Source organism: Sipha flava, unplaced genomic scaffold (assembly GCF_003268045.1).
Source record: "Sipha flava isolate LNK unplaced genomic scaffold, YSA_version1 122_pilon_pilon, whole genome shotgun sequence".
Classification (NCBI taxonomy): Eukaryota; Metazoa; Arthropoda; class Insecta; order Hemiptera; family Aphididae; genus Sipha; species Sipha flava.
Genome location: NW_020271748.1, coordinates 581,523 through 603,669, shown reverse-complemented (window position 1 = coordinate 603,669; position 22,147 = coordinate 581,523). Strand labels below are relative to the sequence as shown.

General features: G+C 28.4%; 3 protein-coding genes across 3 annotated transcripts; all 3 read left to right on the top strand.

Moving 5' to 3' along the window:
* The first annotated feature begins 1,023 nt into the window (after positions 1-1,023).
* Positions 1,024-5,944, top strand: LOC112694053 (protein D3-like). The gene is made up of 6 exons (XM_025569395.1): positions 1,024-1,230; positions 1,308-1,418; positions 1,919-2,042; positions 2,700-2,840; positions 2,911-2,986; positions 5,666-5,944. The coding sequence occupies exons 1-6, from the start codon at positions 1,207-1,209 to the stop codon at positions 5,805-5,807; spliced, it is 618 nt and encodes a 205-aa protein (XP_025425180.1). The 5' UTR covers positions 1,024-1,206; the 3' UTR covers positions 5,808-5,944.
* LOC112694055 lies at positions 4,067-5,659 on the top strand. The gene is made up of 2 exons (XM_025569396.1): positions 4,067-4,372; positions 4,459-5,659. The coding sequence occupies exons 1-2, from the start codon at positions 4,299-4,301 to the stop codon at positions 4,712-4,714; spliced, it is 330 nt and encodes a 109-aa protein (XP_025425181.1). The 5' UTR covers positions 4,067-4,298; the 3' UTR covers positions 4,715-5,659.
* A 1,841-nt stretch (positions 5,945-7,785) lies between the features above and the next one.
* LOC112694066 lies at positions 7,786-21,158 on the top strand. Its single transcript, XM_025569412.1, is given in 21 exon segments — positions 7,786-7,939; positions 8,708-8,903; positions 8,967-9,085; positions 9,193-9,378; positions 9,534-9,808; positions 10,457-10,522; positions 10,524-10,612; positions 10,677-10,839; positions 11,684-11,773; positions 11,864-11,957; positions 12,711-12,721; positions 13,362-13,600; positions 16,083-16,273; positions 16,555-16,750; positions 16,940-17,058; positions 17,462-17,647; positions 17,881-18,155; positions 18,297-18,451; positions 18,527-18,689; positions 20,855-20,944; positions 21,044-21,158. Coding segments are annotated over 21 exon segments (3,147 nt in total). The 5' UTR covers positions 7,786-7,803; the 3' UTR covers positions 21,152-21,158.
* The last annotated feature ends 989 nt before the right edge of the window (positions 21,159-22,147 follow it).

The following is a 22,147-nucleotide window of genomic DNA, read 5'->3' as shown; positions in this document are numbered from 1 at the left end:
TGATTGAGTTACTTATTTATTTAACTATCCAATAATTTATACATTATTTAGCATTTATTAAAATAATATATGTTTGAAATATGAAAAAAATGTAAGTTAATGATTCCATTTATAATTCATGAAAAATTTTTATAAATGACAAACAAATAATAAGTGCTCTACTTTTTATCAAGAACAAAAATGTCTATTCATATACTTATATCACAATTTCACAATATCGCCGTCTTCTATAATCATAGGATTTAATGTCAACCGATATTTACTCTTCGGTATTTGAGTATACTTTAAAAACTTTTACATATAAATTATAATCCTTGTTTACACATTATTGCTATCTAAAATCTTTACTTTTGAAATAATTATTTTGAAGTTACAACATGTGTTCAGTTGATCTCTTTCATTTTACTTGCAGGATTTACAGTCGTACATATAGATATACAGTATTCAATGAATTACAAACAATTTCATGCGTAAATTGTAAAATAACATGTTTGCATTTTTTATAAAATATTTAATATTCATACCGATTTTTCTGTGAGAAATTTTGTTTTAGTAGCAGGTTTAATTATAGGAACTTAAAGTCTTTATAATCTACTTATCACATCATAAATGTATCAAACCGATTTACTAGCTGACCAACTCAACCCAATTTACCAGTTAGTAATAACACTGATAATAATGGTTAGTTAAGTTAACGAGTTTTAATAGTCTTACACAACTAATGTTTTATGGAATAAAAAAAAAAAAATGCTTGAAATATTCCAAAATATGTAAGTATTGTTGGTAAAAAAATTAGTTTCTACATTAGAAACTATTACGTTTAAAAAATGTAGACATTTCTTTTTTTTTTTTTGAGAAAATTCGTGTAAAAAGTGGATACGAGCCAATAATACCGTTCGAACATCCAGGAGCAAGTTCATTTGGGTCAGGTCAGATAAAAACAGATATCGACGTTCATAATGATAAAATAGCCTGCCTTTCTAGACAGTATGAATAACACCCGGATTAATTAACGGACATTAATCAGTGAAATTAAATACCTTTGAGTGTTGTAGAAACTGGCATATGATTAATTATGTAATGATACGAGTTTAATTAGATTGAAATAAAATGTGGCCGTTGGTATAGTCCATTGTTAATTATTATTTAAGTATTCGGCAGACGGTTCAGACGTCCCGATAAATATAACTATTTTCAGGAATAAATATGTGGTGCTTACCATTTTGTTTAGTAAGAATTGATATTAGTTATACGTTTACCTTTCAATGGGTTTATTGAATACATACAGGAATCTGAACTCCATATAGATATGCATCGCACTCGGTGTATTTGGAAGCGAGAACCAAGTTGACAAAGCTATGGAAAACGCAAAAATCGTGCCAGATGTCATTGTCGTCGGTCCGAAGAAATTGTTACAAGTAAATTGAGAAAAATTAGAAACAAATTTTTTCCAATCCTGTATATAAAAGGGTAAATTACACTGAGTAAATAATTATTTTCAAGCATTTTTAAGTACCCCCTTTCTCTCATTGAAAAATCCTGCTAATGCAGTATTGGATCATAGATTCAATTTAATTTTAATTGAATATAGCTCTTGGCTGTTGATGACTGTGTATGTTTAATACTCATATTCAACGATATTTAAATTTCTAGAACTTATATTTAAACTGTACATTTTACAAATCTGTTGTATAAAAAATATTTTTTTTTATTACTAAAACGACAATTTTAATATAAGCTTAAATTAAAAATCGCATATTCAAGTATATTTAGAATATATATCATTTAGTAGTATAAACTATTCAAGGATACAATATTTATGATTGCGCATAAATTATTTTAATGAAAATCAAGAGTATCGCTATGTTTATAATCTAAAATTTATTAATTCATTATTTAATTGTTCAATTAATTTCAGGTAAATTATCTAAGCGGTGTGAAAGCAGAACTCGGTAATGAATTAACACCTACTCAAGTGAAAGATCAGCCGTCAGTCGTATGGGATGCTAAACCTAATTCATTCTATACATTATATTTGGCTGGTAAATCGTAAGAAATTTTGAACGATAGCAAATTGCTGTTAAACACGTTATTTGTTTAGTTACAATATTTTTACATTATCAGTATGTGTTGAATTGTTTGTTTGGTAAATCGATTTAAAACAGTTATTCTCTTCCTTGGGGTAATTACCGTCAATAGGTCAAATAGGATTTTTTGAGGAGTAAAGACTGGGACTGATTTTTTTTTTTTTTAATGTACTTATTATGTTTAACCTTTTATTATAATAATTTTTATTGTTTAATTATCTTTAAATTATATTTATACAGTGTACTCCGGATCATCTTTTGCAAAACAAACCATTTTTACATAAGTACAAAATAAAAAATAAAATGTTTCTTTACATAATACATATATCCATAATTGAGTTTCCGTAAATCGGTCTGATTGGGTTGCGATACCGATAACTTGATAATGCGGATGTTACGTATTAGGACTAGCACACGTACTTTTTTAACGGGTAAGGGTATTTTAATAATATCTTATCCGGTTTGCTGGTAATAGACTCGAAAATATTGAGAACTGCTGATTTAGAAGCTAATGTCGAAGAAAAACTTTTGTTAAGCTGTGGCATTATTTTGTTATTTATTTTGTGTTGAACACTAATTATTAATGTTGTCGCCGTTGTTATTCCGATGTAGACATTGATATCACGACTGGTGGAGCTCAACCCAAAGAAAACGAATGGCACCAATGGCTGGTAGGAAACATACTTGGCGGAGACGTGAACAGCGGAGAAACGCTCACCGCATTCGTAGGTTCCGGACCACCGTCGAAAACCGGTAATGAGCGATTTCCTGTAATATTATAATAGACACATATGTGTCTGTATAAAGATCCGTTAATTTGTAGGTCTTCATCGTTACGTGATTTTTGTATTCGAACAACCGTCGAAGTTGAATTTTGACGAGCCACGCATAAGCAATAGGTAAATAGAAAATTGTTTAAAACTATAACCTTGGCATAAAATATATTTTTTAAGTAATAGTATTATCTTAGGGTCCATATAGCATACTTTTGTCTAATACTCGTCAGTACAATGCATCAGTTAACAGTTATATTTTTTACTGCTTCCATCTTATGTCACTACAAGCGGTTTACCTAGTATGTCTGTAATACATATCTAGCGTATAACGTGCTTAATACCACTACTGATATTCCAAATCCAATGATAAAGGTGCTAAAGTTTTATCTTTCGGATAACCTATAAATGTTAGACACGAATTATGATACTCGTAGTAAGAAAAATCCAACTGTTCCCCCTATACACTCAATGCAGCCAAAACTGCGACAATGTAAAAGCATATGTAACACATAATAGAAGGTACCTAATCGTAATGTGAACTCTCGTGTATGCCACCAATATAATTATAAGTATTTCGAGCGTACATGTTGATTAAAGAAAGCGTAATGTTCTTAGATCTATGATTATGTTGCGTGCCGGTATATGGGTACCGGACAGTGCAACGAAAGATGAGTACACTCAACTGTTCAGCTTCGTAATCAATATAGAATAATATTAATGTTGAAATAAATAACTCAAGACTTTAAAATATTAACTTTATTGAATTATTTTATGTCCAAATAATTGATTTATAAAACAAACTGGCGTGAAGGTGAGTAAATTAACAAGACTAGAACACATCTGAATTAGGGCCTGTTCGGGACCCCTTTTATATCCGATATATGCAAGTGTGTGTGTAAATCTCAAGTGTGTATGTGTATATGAAAATGATAATAAAATATGATAATTCCTCATTGATTCTGCGTGTGTGTGAGATCTCTCGTCTGGCACATAATTACTGACGTAGAGATACAGTATGTGGTCACAGCCATTTCGATTATTCATTTATTATTTCAATTCCCCTTATAATGATCATGTGAACTAATTATTATTTTTTTTTTTTTTTTTTTTTATTAGCCTCTAGTAAAAACTATGATGGCTCATCGATTATAATAGATATACATATACATTATACATGATAATTGATAATTAACAATATTTAGATGAATATAATATAAAATGAAATAATGATTATTATTACCCGAAAAGTCGGTGCAGTATACAACCTATTAAATTATAATGATAGTGATAAAATTACGAATAATAAAGTATTAAAAACATGATAAATAATTAAGGTGCATTAAGATAGATTATAATGTGAGAAAATTTACGGAAATAACTATGGAGATAAGTTAACTTTAGAGATTAGTGCATTAAGAACTGAAGAGAGAAGAGTATGTTAATAATAAAATTGGACAGTGTAACGGAAAGATTTTCAGTAGGAACATCTTGGGTCCGGATGGCTTCAGCGTAGGTTTTTGGCCTGGAAAAGGGTCGTGACTCCGGAAATTTGGTTGTAGGTGATTTAGAAGGTCTTATTATTTTTTTATTATTAGCTTTCTTGAAAGTTGGACAGCCCTTGAAATTGGCCATGTGATCCCCGGAGCAATGAACGCATTTGGCTGGACTGAAACGATCCTCAGTACAGCTACCTGTACTATGAGCCTCACCACATTTAATGCAGCGAGGTGGGTGACAGCAATATTTAACCATATGACCAAAGTCTTGACAGTTAAAACATTGCGGTGGCCCACGTGTGGTTTTATTTGGTTTTTCTATTACTATTTTGGTGTTATGTATTTGATACTATAGATTTAGTCATTGTTTTCATTATGATCGAGGTCAACAAAAAATATTGGAAGCGGGCGATTATTTTTTTTAAGATTGTGGATACGCTTCACTGTGTACCCTTCTTCCGACAATACTGCAGAAATATCCCCACTAAGGGTGGTATGGTATAGATTTCGGATGACAATTTTGTATGGACGCAGACATCTAGGGCGAAAGGAATGAAAACTTGCGTTGGTTTCCTTCAGATAGGTAACTATTTTGTTGAAGTTTTAAACGCTGTTAGGTCAGACGATAAGATGAGAGGAAGTCGACTTACACGTAAACCCATTGGGGCCAGTGGTCTTAATTAAATTATCCTTAAATGCTGAGCAATTAGCGATGTCACTGATGTAGATAGGCGGTGCAATAGGCACGCTTCGGTCCGTGGAGTGAGGTGGATTTGCGACGGTGTCTGCGCGGGAGAATGAGACCGTATCAAAAACGGCATCATCACTAATGTCACTTGTACCAAGAACGGCGAGCTTATTAGGTCAAGTGAAACATTTTTTAGACTTTTTCCCCTCACGAGGAGGATAAATTGATGCGATAGATAATATACGCTTGGAATGCGAACCAGGCATATAAAATTGTGAGCATTGAAAACGAACACCCTGAAAGATAATAAATTAGATAAAAAATTACATGTTTATAATAATGATACGGTATAATCCGATAACGGAGCGAGCGAAATGCGTGTTCACGGTGAACGTAATCGCCAGACTATGTGAACTAATTAAATAATTTAATTTATCCACGGGTGTGGTTTTGATTCTACATATACATATGCCCGCTATAGTGGAATCATTGTGTTTTGTAATGCAATCGATATAGTATTTATATATATATCTGTAACATTATGTGATAGAATGTATGCCCGTGACATTATAATATGTGTGCATATAAAAATTGCGATGTATCGAATGTTTGTTTCAGATCTATCGAAAACCGTGACAAATTGTCAATCAAAAAGTTTGCGTCAAAGTACAATTTGGGAGCACCAGTGGCTGGGAATTTCTATCAAGCTCAATACGATGATTATGTTTCAGTTTTGTACCAACAATTTGGTGTTAATTAAATACATTTTTATAAAGCATTAGGATTATATTAGACAATATTCACCGTTCTACGTCATCCACATTTTATATGCAACTAATTTATATATATACATATATATTATAATATAATAATAACCGCTACTATGGTAAACCATGATATCTTGCTGTTCAAGTTATTGAGAATAACGAATGTGTTAATAATTTTATAACAACTATCAAATATATATTGAACAAAATATTTAAATAAACATGGTTTAACTCGTGTTTTGTATTTTAATTACAAATACTGCACGAACACTTAATATAAATATTTAATATCAAAGTGAATTAAGATAGTAAATCACTTTTTTTTTTTGTTTAAATTTAGCCACCAAGAAATAATGTATGATATGCTGCTGCACAATCGGCAGCTTTTAATTTAACATTAAGAAAAATAATGAATACAAATTGCATTTTTTTCTGAATATCTGAAAACATTCTTTCCAAGTTAATTTCATACATCAAGGAATTAAAAAATATAACTTTTATTTTTTTGATTTTTAAAGCATTTTTTAATATTTTAAGTGCATTTTTATAAATATTTGTTGCTTGGAATTATAATAGTTTTAGAAAAATATACATTAAATGTAAATTGTTTTAAATTTTTCTTTTTTCTTGTAAATTAGTTATTTCTACCAAGACCGGCTGTTTGTGCCTAGCTATACGTAATTCCAAAGTTTGAAAATCTCCATTTGAATTGTTAGTGTGAAACGACCTAAATTGTAAATAACCTTGATAACGTTACAATATGTGATAACGGAAAATACAAAACTAAATAATAATTAATATTACATTTTTAATAATAAGATGTTTCTAATAAGTTTTAAGTTATAATAACAATATTAATATATTATGCATACACAAATCTGTTCAAAATTGTGATTTTAAAACATTTTTAAATTTTTTAAGGCAATTCTTAGTGAATTTTTTGATATTAAATCATTTTTTTAAGGCATAAAGTCGTATTTTTTAAGAAATTTTTCTTATTTTTTTATGACATTAAAGTCCGTTCCCCACTTATCATTATACATATCCAACGAATTCAAGTTTTAAAATTAATACACGCCCATTACACAGTTAACATATGGAACTGTGCTGGTGAAAATTAACACGAGGCGAAAACAACAGGTGCATCAGAAGGGCATTGACTTATATTTCGAGGGATACCATAGACGCGATTAAGAGATTTGCACATATTTTACACGCTTCACACGTCTCGTGACACGCCACATACCTAAAGATCTTGGCTCAAATGTGGGTTAGAATATAAAAACGTTTTTTCGACTGATATTTTATCGTGACATTTTCGTTTCGTACGTTACTACCGTCCGATAATTTTATAGTCTCCTAGAAAAATGGAAATAATTAAAATTACTCTCACAGAATAATTGTCTTTGATTACCAAAACAACTTTAGGTGCATGATATTAAATGGCCAAAGGTTAAATACAATATCATGTCTTGAAATCATCAGTATCCGTGAGACGAAATCCATTTGTAAGAGTATATTCTTGAAATTAAAATAATGTGCTGTTTGCGACATTGACAAATTGTCAATAAATCGTCATTTTTTTCACTAATCTATGTGGCTCGTTGGCTTTAGCTACTGCACAATTTCGACTGTGTTTGTGTTAGAAAAATCAATGCATAATATCAGCGTTCGATTTTGTAGTGTTTTTACAGAAATAGACAGCATTTAAAAGCAATTTTTTTAGAAATCCGTCCTTAATTGTAAGTATAATGTTACTCGAAATGTACAACAAGCTATTTTCGAAGTGGGCACTAATAAAACGTCGGTCAATATTTTGATGGTTAAAACGTCGATAACAATTGTTAATGTGCAATAAAACGTTCCGATAACATCACTCCGAACAATCCATTTTGGTCCGATGAATAATTAACGATATTGCGGAGGAACGGCTATTGTTGTTGGCCGCAGGACTTATTTCGAGTTCCTAACGCGACTTGAGCGTTCACCATGTCCGACCTGAAACCCACGGTTCCCGTTTACCTGAAGAGCCGCGATTTCAACGGATCCGGACACGAACAGCAGATCTTACACCACCCGTTCAACGACTCGGGTTCGAACCCGGACGACAGCAAAGCGCATAAAAGTAATTATTTATTTTCCTCCTTTTGCGGTTGGTTGTATCCGAATTGGGTCCTGAATTTAAAATTACTACATTGTTTGGGTCCTGAATCATTTTAGGTATACACTAGTTACTGAATATTTTTTGGTAAGTACTGCATTATACTAACATTTTCCTTCCCATTTTAATACATTTAGGACTCTCTATGATAATAAAAATACTCGTATTTTAATAATTAAAAATGTTATAAAATAATATTAATACAATTTCAATATTTTTAATATTTTTACCAATACAATTCTAATAATTTATATTTGAATGAAAAAGAAACTATATAAAAAAAACTATAAAAAACATTTTTCACCATGCCTGTGGACTAAATAGATCATAGACAGTTCTAATTCTGTTAAAATGAGAAGAAAAATGTTAGTATAATGTAGTACTTACCAAAAATATTCAGGAACTAATGTAATACCTAAAATAATTCAGGACCCAATTAGTGTAGTACATATAAAAATCCGGGATCCAACTAGTGTAGTACCTATAACAATCCGGGAACCAACTAGTGTAGTACCTAGTACTCGGGACCCAACTGAGATGCTCCATCGCGATTTACCCAAAACATCATCGTACTATAATCTTGTGTGTACATCGACACGCTTATTTCGCACCCAAGCAAGATTTGCACAGAAAACTTGATGTCGTAAACGATATTATCGTACCGATAGTAGATACGAGAACACTATAGCGCCGTACGATATTATGTTTTATTTGCAATGTGATTCGGCACAGGATTTGAGATACAAGACGATCTTGGAATGCCGGTGAACTATGTACGAATTCAAGATTTAGAAGACGGTATACGGAAGGACATTGTTAGCGATAAGAATTCGTTGCACAGAGCCATTACTCCGGTGCTAATTCTGGCGCATTTTTTCGCCCTGTTGCCGGTACAAGGCATAAAAGGACAGAACACCAGTTTTTTAGTGTGCGTTATAAATAAATATTACTAAAAAATGAAATACATTGAAATCTTTTACGTCATTTTTAGTGTCAATTGGTTCAGCTGTCCGGTCATATACGTGTTCGTAGTATTATCCTTATCCCTTTTGATCCTTTCTTTTTCACTGCTGAAAATATACCAAACAGGACTGACGTATTACAGTACAGGTACCTACGAAGATTATACTTTCTTTTACTTATTTTTTTCAATTTTTCATTGGATTTCATACACAACATAATTTACTATAAGATATGTATTATTTTATTTATAACAGGCGAAATAATGTTTTTCGGTAGCTCACTGGTGATATACATTCTATTTATCCATTTGGCAAGAGAATGGCCAAAAGTCATGGCAAAATGGGAACTAATGGAACGAGAAATGAGGCATTTTGGTTACCTTTCTAACACTGCCTTAAAGTTCAAAATTTTAACTTGTATCATAATGTTACTTGCGATAAGTATGTGACATTTAATATGGTCATAACTATTCGTTACTATTTCAAATATTAATTATGATACGAATTTCATGTACGAGCAATCAAACAATGTTTTAGATAATAATTTGTTATATTTTTATCGTTTTATTTAAATATATTTTATTTTTATGTTACAGTTGAACACTTGGCTTCTGTATTAACTGGAATAATGAAAGCAATTCCTTGTTCGACAGGGGGACTGGATATTTTTAGAGCTTATTTTTCCATGTCTTTTCGTCAAGTATTTTCATTTATAGATTACTCCCTTGTAATAGCTTTACCTTTGGGATTCCTAAATCTTATACTTGCTTGTGCTTGGAATTATATGGATTTATTTATTATCATATTATCTTGTGCACTGTCAGATAAATTTAAACAGCTCAACCAGAAATTGGCTATTGTCAAAGGAAAAGTTAGTATACATTTTAATAAGGAGTTTTAATTATTTTTACAATCATGATGGATTGAAACATAATTTGTTCATTGTTTTTATAAATGGTATCAAAAAAAATAACTGAATTCGTTAAAATAAAATACTATAATTTTTGCTGTAATGTGCGAATAAAGGCAAAATAAAAAAAAATAAATAAAAAAAAATACTATAAATAATGATCATCATATAATCAGTTTTTATATTTTATTGAACAATTATAATTAATATATATGTATATTTTATAAATTATCAATATTTTAAACGTATTTAGTTTTTTTTCTTTTTTTGTATATATGTTTGTTGTGTAAATCAAGAAAAATTGACGTTCGACTTTCTTACATTGTTTTTATTATTTTTTTTTTTTTTTTGTATAACTTAAATTTTTCTTTAATTTAGTTTATAGATATTTCATAAGTTAACGCATTTTTTATTCTTTAAAAAAAATTAAATTGAAAAAATGCATTGAGTTATTAATTTCATATTATTAGTGTTTGACGGATAATATACGATACACATGTAGTGTATTAATGTATTTATTATTTCTATAAAAATATCATATGATATAAAATATAATATAATAATAACATTATAATAGAAAATATTATGTTATAAAAACTAAATATTTAGGTACTTCCAAGTACGTATTGGAGAAAGTCAAGAGAGACATATAATCTGTTAGCATCGTTAACTCGAGACTTTGATGAATTTTTTATCACCAGTTATTTTATTATCGTTTGCAAATAATTTGTACTTTATTTGCTTACAGCTTCTAAACAGTTTGAAGTAAGCAATGCGATATTGTGATTGTGATGATTAATCAATTTTAACTATTGTGACTGGTTTTCAGACCAATGCATAACGTTTGGGAGGCCATATATTTTGTATTTTCCTTCACATATCTCGTTGGAAGGACTTGTGCTGTATCATTATATGCAGCTTCAATAAACGATCAAAGTAAAAAACCTAAAGGAGTTCTATTCTCTGTGCCGACTGAAAGCTACGGAGTGGAGGTAAACCAAAGTATATATCATTGTGTGGTAACTAAATAAAATATAAAATAAGCAAAAAAAAATGTTTAAAAGTGTATAATTACGTTTAGAATGTTTGTGTTAGTGATGGGAATCATTCGATATTCAAATAGTCGAATAATTCCCATCACTAGTTTGTGTATGGTATTTCAGATATAAATTCTGAACGTTTTATTAAGACAATATTTTCAAATAAAATATGACGCGCACAAAGGGTGTAAATAAATATATAATTATTTTTGTTTTTTTAAAAATATTGATTAAATTTAATTTTATCATGCATTTATAGGAGTTTCGGTTTCTTCGACTGTACCTGGTGCCAGACAATCACGAGGACATTCGATATTTAAAACCTTTTTTTTTATATAATATTTAACTGATTTTATCCGCATCTTAGTGCTCGACAATGTTTGAACTCCGTGCCTAGCTGTAATGTAGACTATCCACAATTATAATAAGTGCACTTAGCTATTGCAAATATAGGTTTTAACAATTTATATTCTTCTATCCCATTCGATTTTCCCGCTACATTTTGTGAAATGATTTGGTTTATGGATAAGTGTTTGGGAGTTTTGAAATTACACAATAATAGATAATTTATGTCTAGGAGGATAATGTAAAAGTTAGGTTAGGTATATAAGTATTCAGTAGTTAAATATTTAGGTTATACATTTAATGGTGATTTTACCATGTTATATCTCAATAAGTAGTGATTAACTAATGAATATATTATTAACTTTAAGAATTATAGAAATATATTGGGAATTTATAGTATTTAATATGTGTTGATAATTTATTTATTTCTTAATTTTTTTATGTTTCATAGGTAGCGAGATTTCTAACACAAGTAACAGCTGATGAATTAGCATTGACTGGGTGTAATTTCTTTTCAGTCACCAGAACTTTAATGTTAACGGTTAGTTATGTTCATTATCTACTTTTTATATCACAGATTGTTCAGTAACGTTTTAATTAGCAACTTAGCAACTATACTGAATTTATATAGGTTGCTGGAACCATAGTTACTTATGAGATTGTGTTAATACAATTTAATAGTGTGACCAATGAAGTGATTGATGAAAACAGCACTCTCAACCATTGTCCTTAATAATTTTATCTGTATATTTTATGATAAGATATTTAAAAATTGTGCAACATTAACACAAGATAATATTATCTGCAGTAATATGACTATTTATTGTTTTATTTTTATTGTATAAAATAAGTCATAAGAAATAAGAAACATACTAGTAAAATTTATCGTAAATTAAATCTACATAATACATTTTTCATAAAATTATATGTCATAATTTATATTCAAGATAATTCAAACTGTGTTCTATAGATTTAAAATAGTAGAATGTAATAGTTTTGGGTTATGTGTTTGAAAATGATGTATTCGAATAAAATATGTTGAATATCTAATGTTAAAACATTAGTTAATATAATAATTATTTAAATACAGAATTTTAAATCGTACATATATTTTTGATCGAATAAATCTTTATTCAAAAACAGGAAATAACGGTTAGACGTATTAATATAGTACCTGATACAGAGCAATAAATTCAATCTACTCGTTATGATTTCGTATACCTATAAAATAATATGGGTTTCTGTATCATACCAACTGCTGCAGAACATTCCCGATTGTCGGACTAAACAAAATAGCGAACAAATATATCGACATGTACTAAAAAATGTCTACTAAAGATTAGAAAAATATTTTATTTGTAAATAAATATGAATTTATGTTGAGTAAAAATAATTTTCGTAAACGAGATAATGAAAATGTGTACTATTGGTACTGTAAAAATGCATCAAAAGTTTTGATTCAAAACAACTTACAAAAGACAGAGGAAAGGTAAATTAATCAAACCATCTTGAGTTGAACATTTCAAACCTCCTCTTGAATTTTAAACAAAACGATTTCTGCTCAAGATTTTTTTAATTAAGGACATTTACAATAAAAACAATAAAATTATTATTTTTACAATAGTTCAAAATTGATTGTGTTTAAGCGAATTACAATTTTGGCTTGCAGACGGAACATAAATCTATTGAGAAAGGAAACGACCAGATATGTTTAACTTTAGTGTTATCCCTTATAACAAATCAAACTGAAAATTCATATAACTAATGGTTACAGCTCTTAATGATTTTGCTAGTAAACATAATATTACTATTAAAGATAATAACGATATTGAAATTATAACTGATTTTGAAATTACTGCTATCAATTACATCAATGACATTTTTTTATTTTCAATGCATCCTGCATTTTTTTCACGTTATGGAAAATATTAATCGTCACATACAAAAAAAAAAGATTAACGACTAAGTATATGTAAGATCGAAACTTCAACTTACTTTGTCGACATTCACCAATATTGACTTTCCTTCAAATTTCCAAAGTAAACACCTCGAAAGTGAATAAATATATTAATATATAAAGCTGAATAAGTTAAATATTTTTTAAAAATATATATTTATTATTTATTTAGGTCAACGAAAGTTGGAAACAGCTTAAAACTGAATTCCCGAATGATGAAATGGAACAAAAATTAATATATTACTTTGAAACAATGCATGTTACTGATGTATCAGTAAGACTCCGCGGAAAAAATCCAAAAGTAAAACTCCATTTATATCCGCTAGAACTATGGTTAGTAGCTCAACGGATTAAAAATGAATTACCCCGCATTACTAATATCAATGAATCTTATCATAGTCGTTTAATTAGGTAATTTTCAAATTGATGGAATGTATAAATTTAATATTTCATAGTAAAATATTTTATTAGGTTGATATCTAGGTGCATATAAATTTATAACACTTCTTTAAAAAATGCAGAACCAGAACGGAAGCTGAATTGAATAATTTATTCAAAGAAGAATTCAAAAAAAAATTAAGGTATCCCGAAAACAACACGAAGAAATAAATAAAAATGCTGTTTTGAGATTTAAAAAATAGTAATCAAAATAACATTGAGTTTTTATCTTTTAACTTGACTATATGTACATTTATACAAACATTTTTTTATTAAAAAAATTTAAATAATTAATATGAATATGTTTTTTTTAACAATACATTTTATTATTCGAACGTATCATTTTCGAACACATAACATTGTCTCCTCATCGTCTGCAATGAACTGTTGTTTTTATTATAATTATATAATATATATATTATTACTCTATGATTATTATTTATGAGCTTTAGATATGTTTATTATGTTTGATATACATTATATATTTTTAAATCTTAATCGCTATAAGTAAATTATTCTTATTAAAAGAACATTAGAATGTTAGATTTATATAGTTTATTATATTATGATTTATAAATAGGTACGTTAAAAATAAAATTAAAGATAAACGTGTTTAGAAAAACAAAGTGTTATTTAATTTTAATTGAAATAAGTAAAAATTAACTATAATGAATTATTTCTATGGTACTTAAGCGACACCTTTAGTTTTATCTTTCAATAAGTATTCTAGAAGCCTATCATATAGATAAATAATGCAATTAAAGCTTTTCCTTTGGTACTTGTAGTTAAATTATAAAGTGTAGAAAATAGTGGATATTGAAAAAGGAATTTTGAACAAAATATGGCTTTTAAATGTTTGAATTTAACAAAGCTACAAGTGACTGGAGAGTTGGTCAACATAACCGCAACACAACACAACAAAACCGCAGTATAGATTCAATTTTTAACTATATGCATTATTTTCGTTCAACGTATTTTTGTACATAATATGTATGTTATATCATTTTTGATCAGAAAAAAGTAAGGACTATGCATTTTAAACGGGCGTAACACATTTCCACTAAAAGTATATCTTTCCCTTTTCCACCAAATAAGATAGAATACCTATACTTTTCATGTGTTTTTCGGATTGATGTAAAATATATATAAATATACACACAATATAATCAATGTATAGTGTACATTTATTGTATTTAATTGTATGTTAAACCGTTATTGTACTTATACATGTACTCATAACATTAACTATGATAATATCTAAATAATCAAATACTTAATGAACAAGTGAAAAGATGACATAGTTGAAATAATGCATTACAATTGTGTGTGTGTTAAAATAAAACGTAAATTTTAAAATTTATAATTCTATTATGACTAAAGTTATCGAAGTAAACGTGGTAATAAAACACTAGAACTAAACAACTTTAAATTTTTTATTGGATCAGTTAACAAATATCAACTAATTATATATATATAGTTATAATTTACATCGGTAACTAAGGTATAATATACCATGATATATCATTTTTTTCACCTTTTTATATCTGACCATTTTTATGAATAAAATTTAATATTTTCCAACCTATATTGTATATATTATACAATGACTTTACATTTATTGAATTAATAGTATATGTTAAATTAAGTTATTTCTGTGCTTTTAATTTAAGTGTAGTATACAATTTTTTGGTAAAAACGTAGTCAATATCTCATTTGGTGGAAACGGATATTGGTGGAAAAGGGAATGATACACTTTTGGTGGAAACGGATATTTGTGAAAAAGAGAAAGGTCTACTTTTTGTAGAAATAGGCATCGCCCTTTTAAACATATCATACATTTAATAATATCATAATTACATTATATTATATTACATTATATATGGTATCAATATATCATGTTTACACATATACAGTAGAACGCAAGAACGAAATCGATTGGCCCACACAAAGTTTTATGTTTGTACAGTTTATTTAAATAGATAATTCATAACACTATAAAAAAAAAAAAAAAATGATTAGAGTTTGTACCCAATTATATATTTAGGTATTAAATATTGATAATATTATAGCTGTACCGAGTATTTTAACATTTAAATAAATAAAAACCATAATTATACTCATATAATAATTTTTTTTTACTACTGACATATATAAACCATAAAAAAATGTCCAACTACAAAATTATATACATTTTTGTGAATAACTATATTTATTTTGTTTAAATTTTTGGAAAAAAACGAAAAAAAAAAAAATTAAAATAGATTAATCAAAATGTGTGCACATAAACGGAAAGTATATATTTTCTGTAAAGTGATTGTCATTTGGTAGATACAAAAAATAAAAATAAATGTACCCATCGTTGTTTTAAAACGTCAGTAATTATAGTAATAAAATTCTCGAAAATGACATGTTTTTCGCGTGTCCGATAACATCTCGGAGAACACTTAACCTACAGGGGAACATTTAGTACGCAGTTTTACACGAGAATCGGCGGCCGTGCCCGATTTTTATCGTTCGGTAATTTTTCAGTTTTAGTGACGAAGTCCGTTTTAAAGGCAATAAAGTGTTCGATGTCCTTCAAAAACGTGGGACCTGTTTACCTCGAAGATAGTTACTATAGCAAGTCCGAATTAGACCGGCATCAAAGTTCGTTAATAATATATAGAGTCATATTTAGTACGAGGTTTAAAATAAAATCAAAGTAAAATTAATTGTAATCAACCGCGAATAGGAGATTTTCTTTGTTTCTATTGAACGTAATACAGTGTATATAAATTTAATCACATTAGTTTTAATTTTTCCTTTATGCTATGAGATTATTTTGTTTTAATATTTTAATATAATATGAACAAGTATATAAATAATATTAATATTGTATTTCTTGTATTAATAATTCAATTAAACCAGATAAATGTTTGTTCGCCCAGAGTTTGAAATTCAAGACGACCTTGGTATGCCAGTAAACTACGTGAGAATCAAAGCCTTGGAAGATAACATACGGAAGGACATAGTTAGCGATAAGGATTCTTTACTCAGATCCATTGCTCCGATAATCAAACTAGGGCATTGCATCGCTCTTTTGCCAGTGCAGGGCTTTAATGGCCCGAACACTAGTTATTTAGTGTGAGTAAAATTTGAGTTTGTCACATAAATAATTCTGGGTACGGCGCATATGGCAAAGATATGTTAACAATGTATCAAGTCGTATGGTAACACGGGATTCAAAAGCGTCTAAACATTTCTGTTTGCTCGTATATTGTACTGTGAAATGCATTTTGTTTAAGCCATCTGGTGATAATTTTATGTTTTTAGTTTTAACTGGTTCAATTGGTCAGTTGGTTATTTGTTCGTTGCATTATCTTCGTGTTTTGTAGTCGTTACGTTTTCAACACTCAGGATATGGCACAATGGACTAACTTATGAAAGCATAGGTAAAGTTTATAATTTATTTTCGATTGAATGTAGAAAAATGCCAACAATTATTATATAATACATATTTGGACATGTGTAAATACATGATTATTTACAATATAAAATATAAAAGTTTACGAATTGTGCTATTGATTTGATTGACTAATTTGACAATTATTAAAAATTATATATCTAGTTATATATTATATTGCTTAATACTATTTTATATAAATAAAATTTTAACGAAACCGATTTAAGCATGGGAAAGAAAGTGAGACTAATATCTAACAATTAGAATATCTTATTTACCATAATATATTATTCTTTTTACTATAAAAATTGTTATTTAAATTTTGTTTAGTAAATAATGAATGTATCTAGTGTATGTATATACGTGTGTGTGGGTTTTTTTTTTACTCACAGGTGAAGTACTATTTTATGGAGGTTCGCTGGTAATTTATATTTTATTTGTGCATTTGGCGAGGGAATGGCCACAATTTATGGCTAAATGGGAGCTAATGGAACGCGAAATGAGACGATTAAGAAACCCTCCTAAGACTGCTTATAAGTTTAAAATGATTACAAGTATTATCATGTTCCTTTCCATAGGTACGTATAACATTAAAATATTTTTGTCAAAATATAGATAAAAAAATGTAAATATTTTGAATATTTTTCTACATAATATATTTTAATAAATAGTGCGAGTAATAATTGATCGAATGAACCTAAAATATCTTAGACTGTTTTAATAGCTTCTAGTTACTAAAAAATACATAGCTTTTCTGTTTTTCTTAAATATAGTAGTATCCTAACAACGTTTAAATTTATTTGGTTTACAGTTGAATATTTGTCAATAGTTTTATCGGGTGTACTGAAAACACTTCCTTGTTCGAAGGGTGGTTTGGATATTTTTCGATCATACTTTTCCTTGAAGTTTCAACAGATATTTATTTTCATGAGTTATTCAATATTTATTAGTTTACCTTTAGAGTTTTTGAATTTGATACTTATTTGTGCTTGGAACTATATGGATTTATTGATCATCTTACTATCGTGTGCGCTGTCTGACAAGTTCAAACAGCTCAATCAAAAACTGGCAAGCGTCAAAGGAAAAGTTAGTATAAAAAATAAAAAATAAATACAAAATCCTTAGAAAAATCGTGAAGTAATCGAATCAAATGGAGCATGGTTTTATTTTCATTTCTCATACCTACATTATGAATTCCATAAAAATGTGAACAAATTTCAATTTTAGGTTGTTCCAAGTGCATATTGGCGAAAAACTAGAGAGATGTACAATCGTTTAGCGTTGTTGTCTCAAGATTTTGACGAGTTTTTATCACCAGTGTTATTATTATCATTTGCTCACAATGTGTATTTCATGTGCTTACAATTACTGAACAGTCTGAAGTAAGTGCAAACAATCGATTTGTTTTTTCTCTTTAAACAGAAATCATTTGTTACTGGTGATGGATGTGTTTTCAGACCTATGCACACTTTTTGGGAGGCATTTTGTTTTGTGTTTTTGTTCACGTACCTGGTTGGAAGAACGTCCGCAGTATCATTGTTTGCCGCCTCCATAAACGACCAGAGTAAAAAACCGAAAACAGTTTTGTTTTCCGTGCCAACAGAAAGTTACGGAGTCGAGGTAATTATTTATGTTTAAAAGTATTAAGTTAGTTCATTAATCGCTAAAGCACAGAATAAATATACGAAAGGCAAGCGGGATAAAAAAAAAAAAAACCGTATGAAATATTAACAACAGGAACTTTGAAAAGTGCTGAATTATCGAACGCAAGGACTCGAGTGTGTTCCGGATCGTAATACACCGATTTCGAGTCCATCAAAGGAGTGCGTGGAACCATAGTCGCTGAAAATGTGAAATGCGAGGATTCGGAGCGTGACATATTTTAAAGTTAGTCGTTTTATGTATCTTGGCGTTTCGGCCGGGTCCATATGTGAATAATAAAAATATGAGCGAACTGTTCTGTTTTGAATAGAAGAAAGATTTAACGGTTGAACGCACTTATATAATAATTTACGTTAAAAACTTTTTTTTGGAAAAAAAAGCGAAAACACGCATTACATACTAAAATAATTGGTGATCTTTTAATATCACTTTTAGTATAAAAAAATAAAAAATAAATAAAAATAAATTAAATAAGTTTAATTTTTTTTTTTTATTTATATACAGTCGACTCTCAGTAACTTGACGTTTAAGGGGAAAAATAAAAATTCGACTTATTAAAAATGTCGAGTTATCACAAACTTTTAGAAAGTATGCTTTTATTTTTAAATAATTTAATTTTTACATTAACGGAATAAAAAAATATGTTTTCTTGCATTCCTACTTATATTTTATTATTTTTAAAGAATCGGTATAAAGTTGTTTTTGTTTAATTAATAAATTGTACTAAATTATATTTTCTAAAATACATAATGGTTTAAATAAATAATTTCGGTAAAATATTTTAAAATTATTTATTATGCCTTGGTCTAATGGTTGTAATACAAACTTAATATTAAGATATAAAAACTGCACTTGAATAACATTGAAAGTTGAAGTTAAATTGTTTACAGTACAATTATCAATAATAAGTAAGACTTTTTTTACTCAGTGACCATTTTTTTTATATCTAATTTCATTAACCAAAAATTAAAAATTTCAGATGTCATCCAGGATTTTTTGTTCGCATAATAATCTAATGGTAATGATTTTACTTGTTTACAACATCTTGGTTTTTTGGACTTATCAATCAAAAGTGGTCTTAATTTTTCTGTGCTCGACATATTTGCCTCTAACAAAAGTGTTACTCTTTCTTTGCTAAGTTTTCCACCTGTACAAGATTAGCTTTTAAATATGAATGTTTTTTTAGATAAACATTTGAAAAATAATCGCCTTGATAAACAATTTTTAGAACTGAATTTGGATAAGAAAATTCGAGATATCGAAAACTCAAATTAATTTTCGAGTTAACAAGATTATTTAAACATTAAGTGTTACTGTTATTTGATGGGGAATTTTCATTATTCAAGGTATTGAGAATTTCGAGTTATCGAGGTTCGAGTTACCGAGAGTCGACTGTGTATATATATATATATATATATATTTTATTTATTTTAGACAAATATACATTACATCATACAGATAAATAAATAAAATATACTAATAAATCTACTCCTTTAAGCAATGCTTGTGTTGGAGTAGAGAGTTAACAATAGATATTATAATTGAAAATTGAAAATAGAATAAAATAAATTAGGATAAAAATTAATATTCTTTCAATAAAATACAACACGCGCGCAATTAATGATTGGAGCGTCGATGCGGTGGGTACATCTGCGTTCCGTTTTGGTTTTTTGTTTTATTACTACGTCGTTGTATTACACATTCGATCGCATTTGCCAATTTTTGAATATACGTCAACTGTTTTTATCGCATTTACGCCCCTCGCCACCACCGATATCTCGGCATCGTCACCGGCTAAGACATTAAATCATCACAAAGTCAACTCGGGGCTCATCCGGTGATATTAATTTTATAATATTTTAACTAACCCTCATATTTTATATTATAATCATCATCTAGTGTGGTATATTTTCGTAAACTAATGACAGTGTGAAAATAATACATGCTAATTTGAACATAGTATGAAAAATGTTGTTTTACATTTATTTTTTTACACACTAAAATGTTATGATAAGCTATTTTTCTATTGTAACATGAATACACGTTTATTTTAGTTATTTTAATATTTCTAAATTGCTTAATACTACATTGATTTTCATTAAGCGTTAATTTTTTTTTCGCAGGTGGCAAGATTTCTAACTCAAGTGACATCTGACGAATTAGCATTGACTGGATGCAATTTTTTTTCGGTAACTAGGACATTTATGTTAACGGTTAGTCGAATAAAATATTTTTCAGTAAAAATACTTTAACATTCGTTACCAGGATATTTTTTAATAATTCGTTTTCCTTTTGATAACCGTACCATTAAGATTGCTGGAACCATAGTCACCTACGAGATTGTATTGTTACAATTTAATAACGTGGCCGTTGAAGAATTGGATCTAAATAACACGTCATACTTACGTTATTGTTTTTAAACTATATTGCACCTTTTAAAATATAAAAAAATAATTAATAACTATGAAAAATAACATTATTTCAATATTTTAACGAACTATTAATAAACTGTATGTTATAGAACAAACTTATAACATAGTGTTTATATTTTATTAAATTAGTATAAAATATTGTATCGATAAAAAAATATTATACTCAAATAAACAAAATAGTTTTAGTTTATATTTGTAAAAACAAATTTGAACTCACAGTAAATTTTTCAAATGTATTGCAGTTTTACTTAACAATGGTGACTACATATGGATTATTTATGCGTGTATTGAATATCTACTATATATTTGTTCTATTTTTGAAAATATATAGTATCACTTTCTTCAAAGTCATTAACATTGTGTCATTTAACTGCTGCACGAGTCGTTAAACGGTATATTCGTCCTCAATACATAAAGTATAAAATGCAAATTTCCTTATTGTATAAATAGTATTAAACAGATTTAAATAATAATTAACGAACTTAATATTTTTCCGATCACATAAAACAGCATGTCATCGTTTTGTAGGTAGTATATTCAATTTTTCGAAATTTTGTAATTAGGAAATGTGAAAGATCATCAGGCTTGTGATAAAAAATTTTGCTATTATTAATTTATTATACCTAACGATCATACAACACTCATCGACCCTAATATGGCTATATGGAATCTTTCATCGTTTTCTCACTCTAATATATTTAATTTTTAATTTCACCAAATCACTATAGAATCGTTCGAATGTAATATTGTTTTAGACCAAACAATTGCGGTCGAAGATAACTGCTCTTACGAGATCTATACCAATGTTGACATAAATGTATACGGATTTTAATCAAGTATTTACCCTTACGTATATGTATACTACTACTAAAATTGTTCCCGTTCTTTTAACATTAATTAAAAGTGGGGCTATTGTCTGCTTACATTATTAAAATCGTCATGGACACACATGATCGTCTTTTGCAGTTACGAAAAGTGACTTTG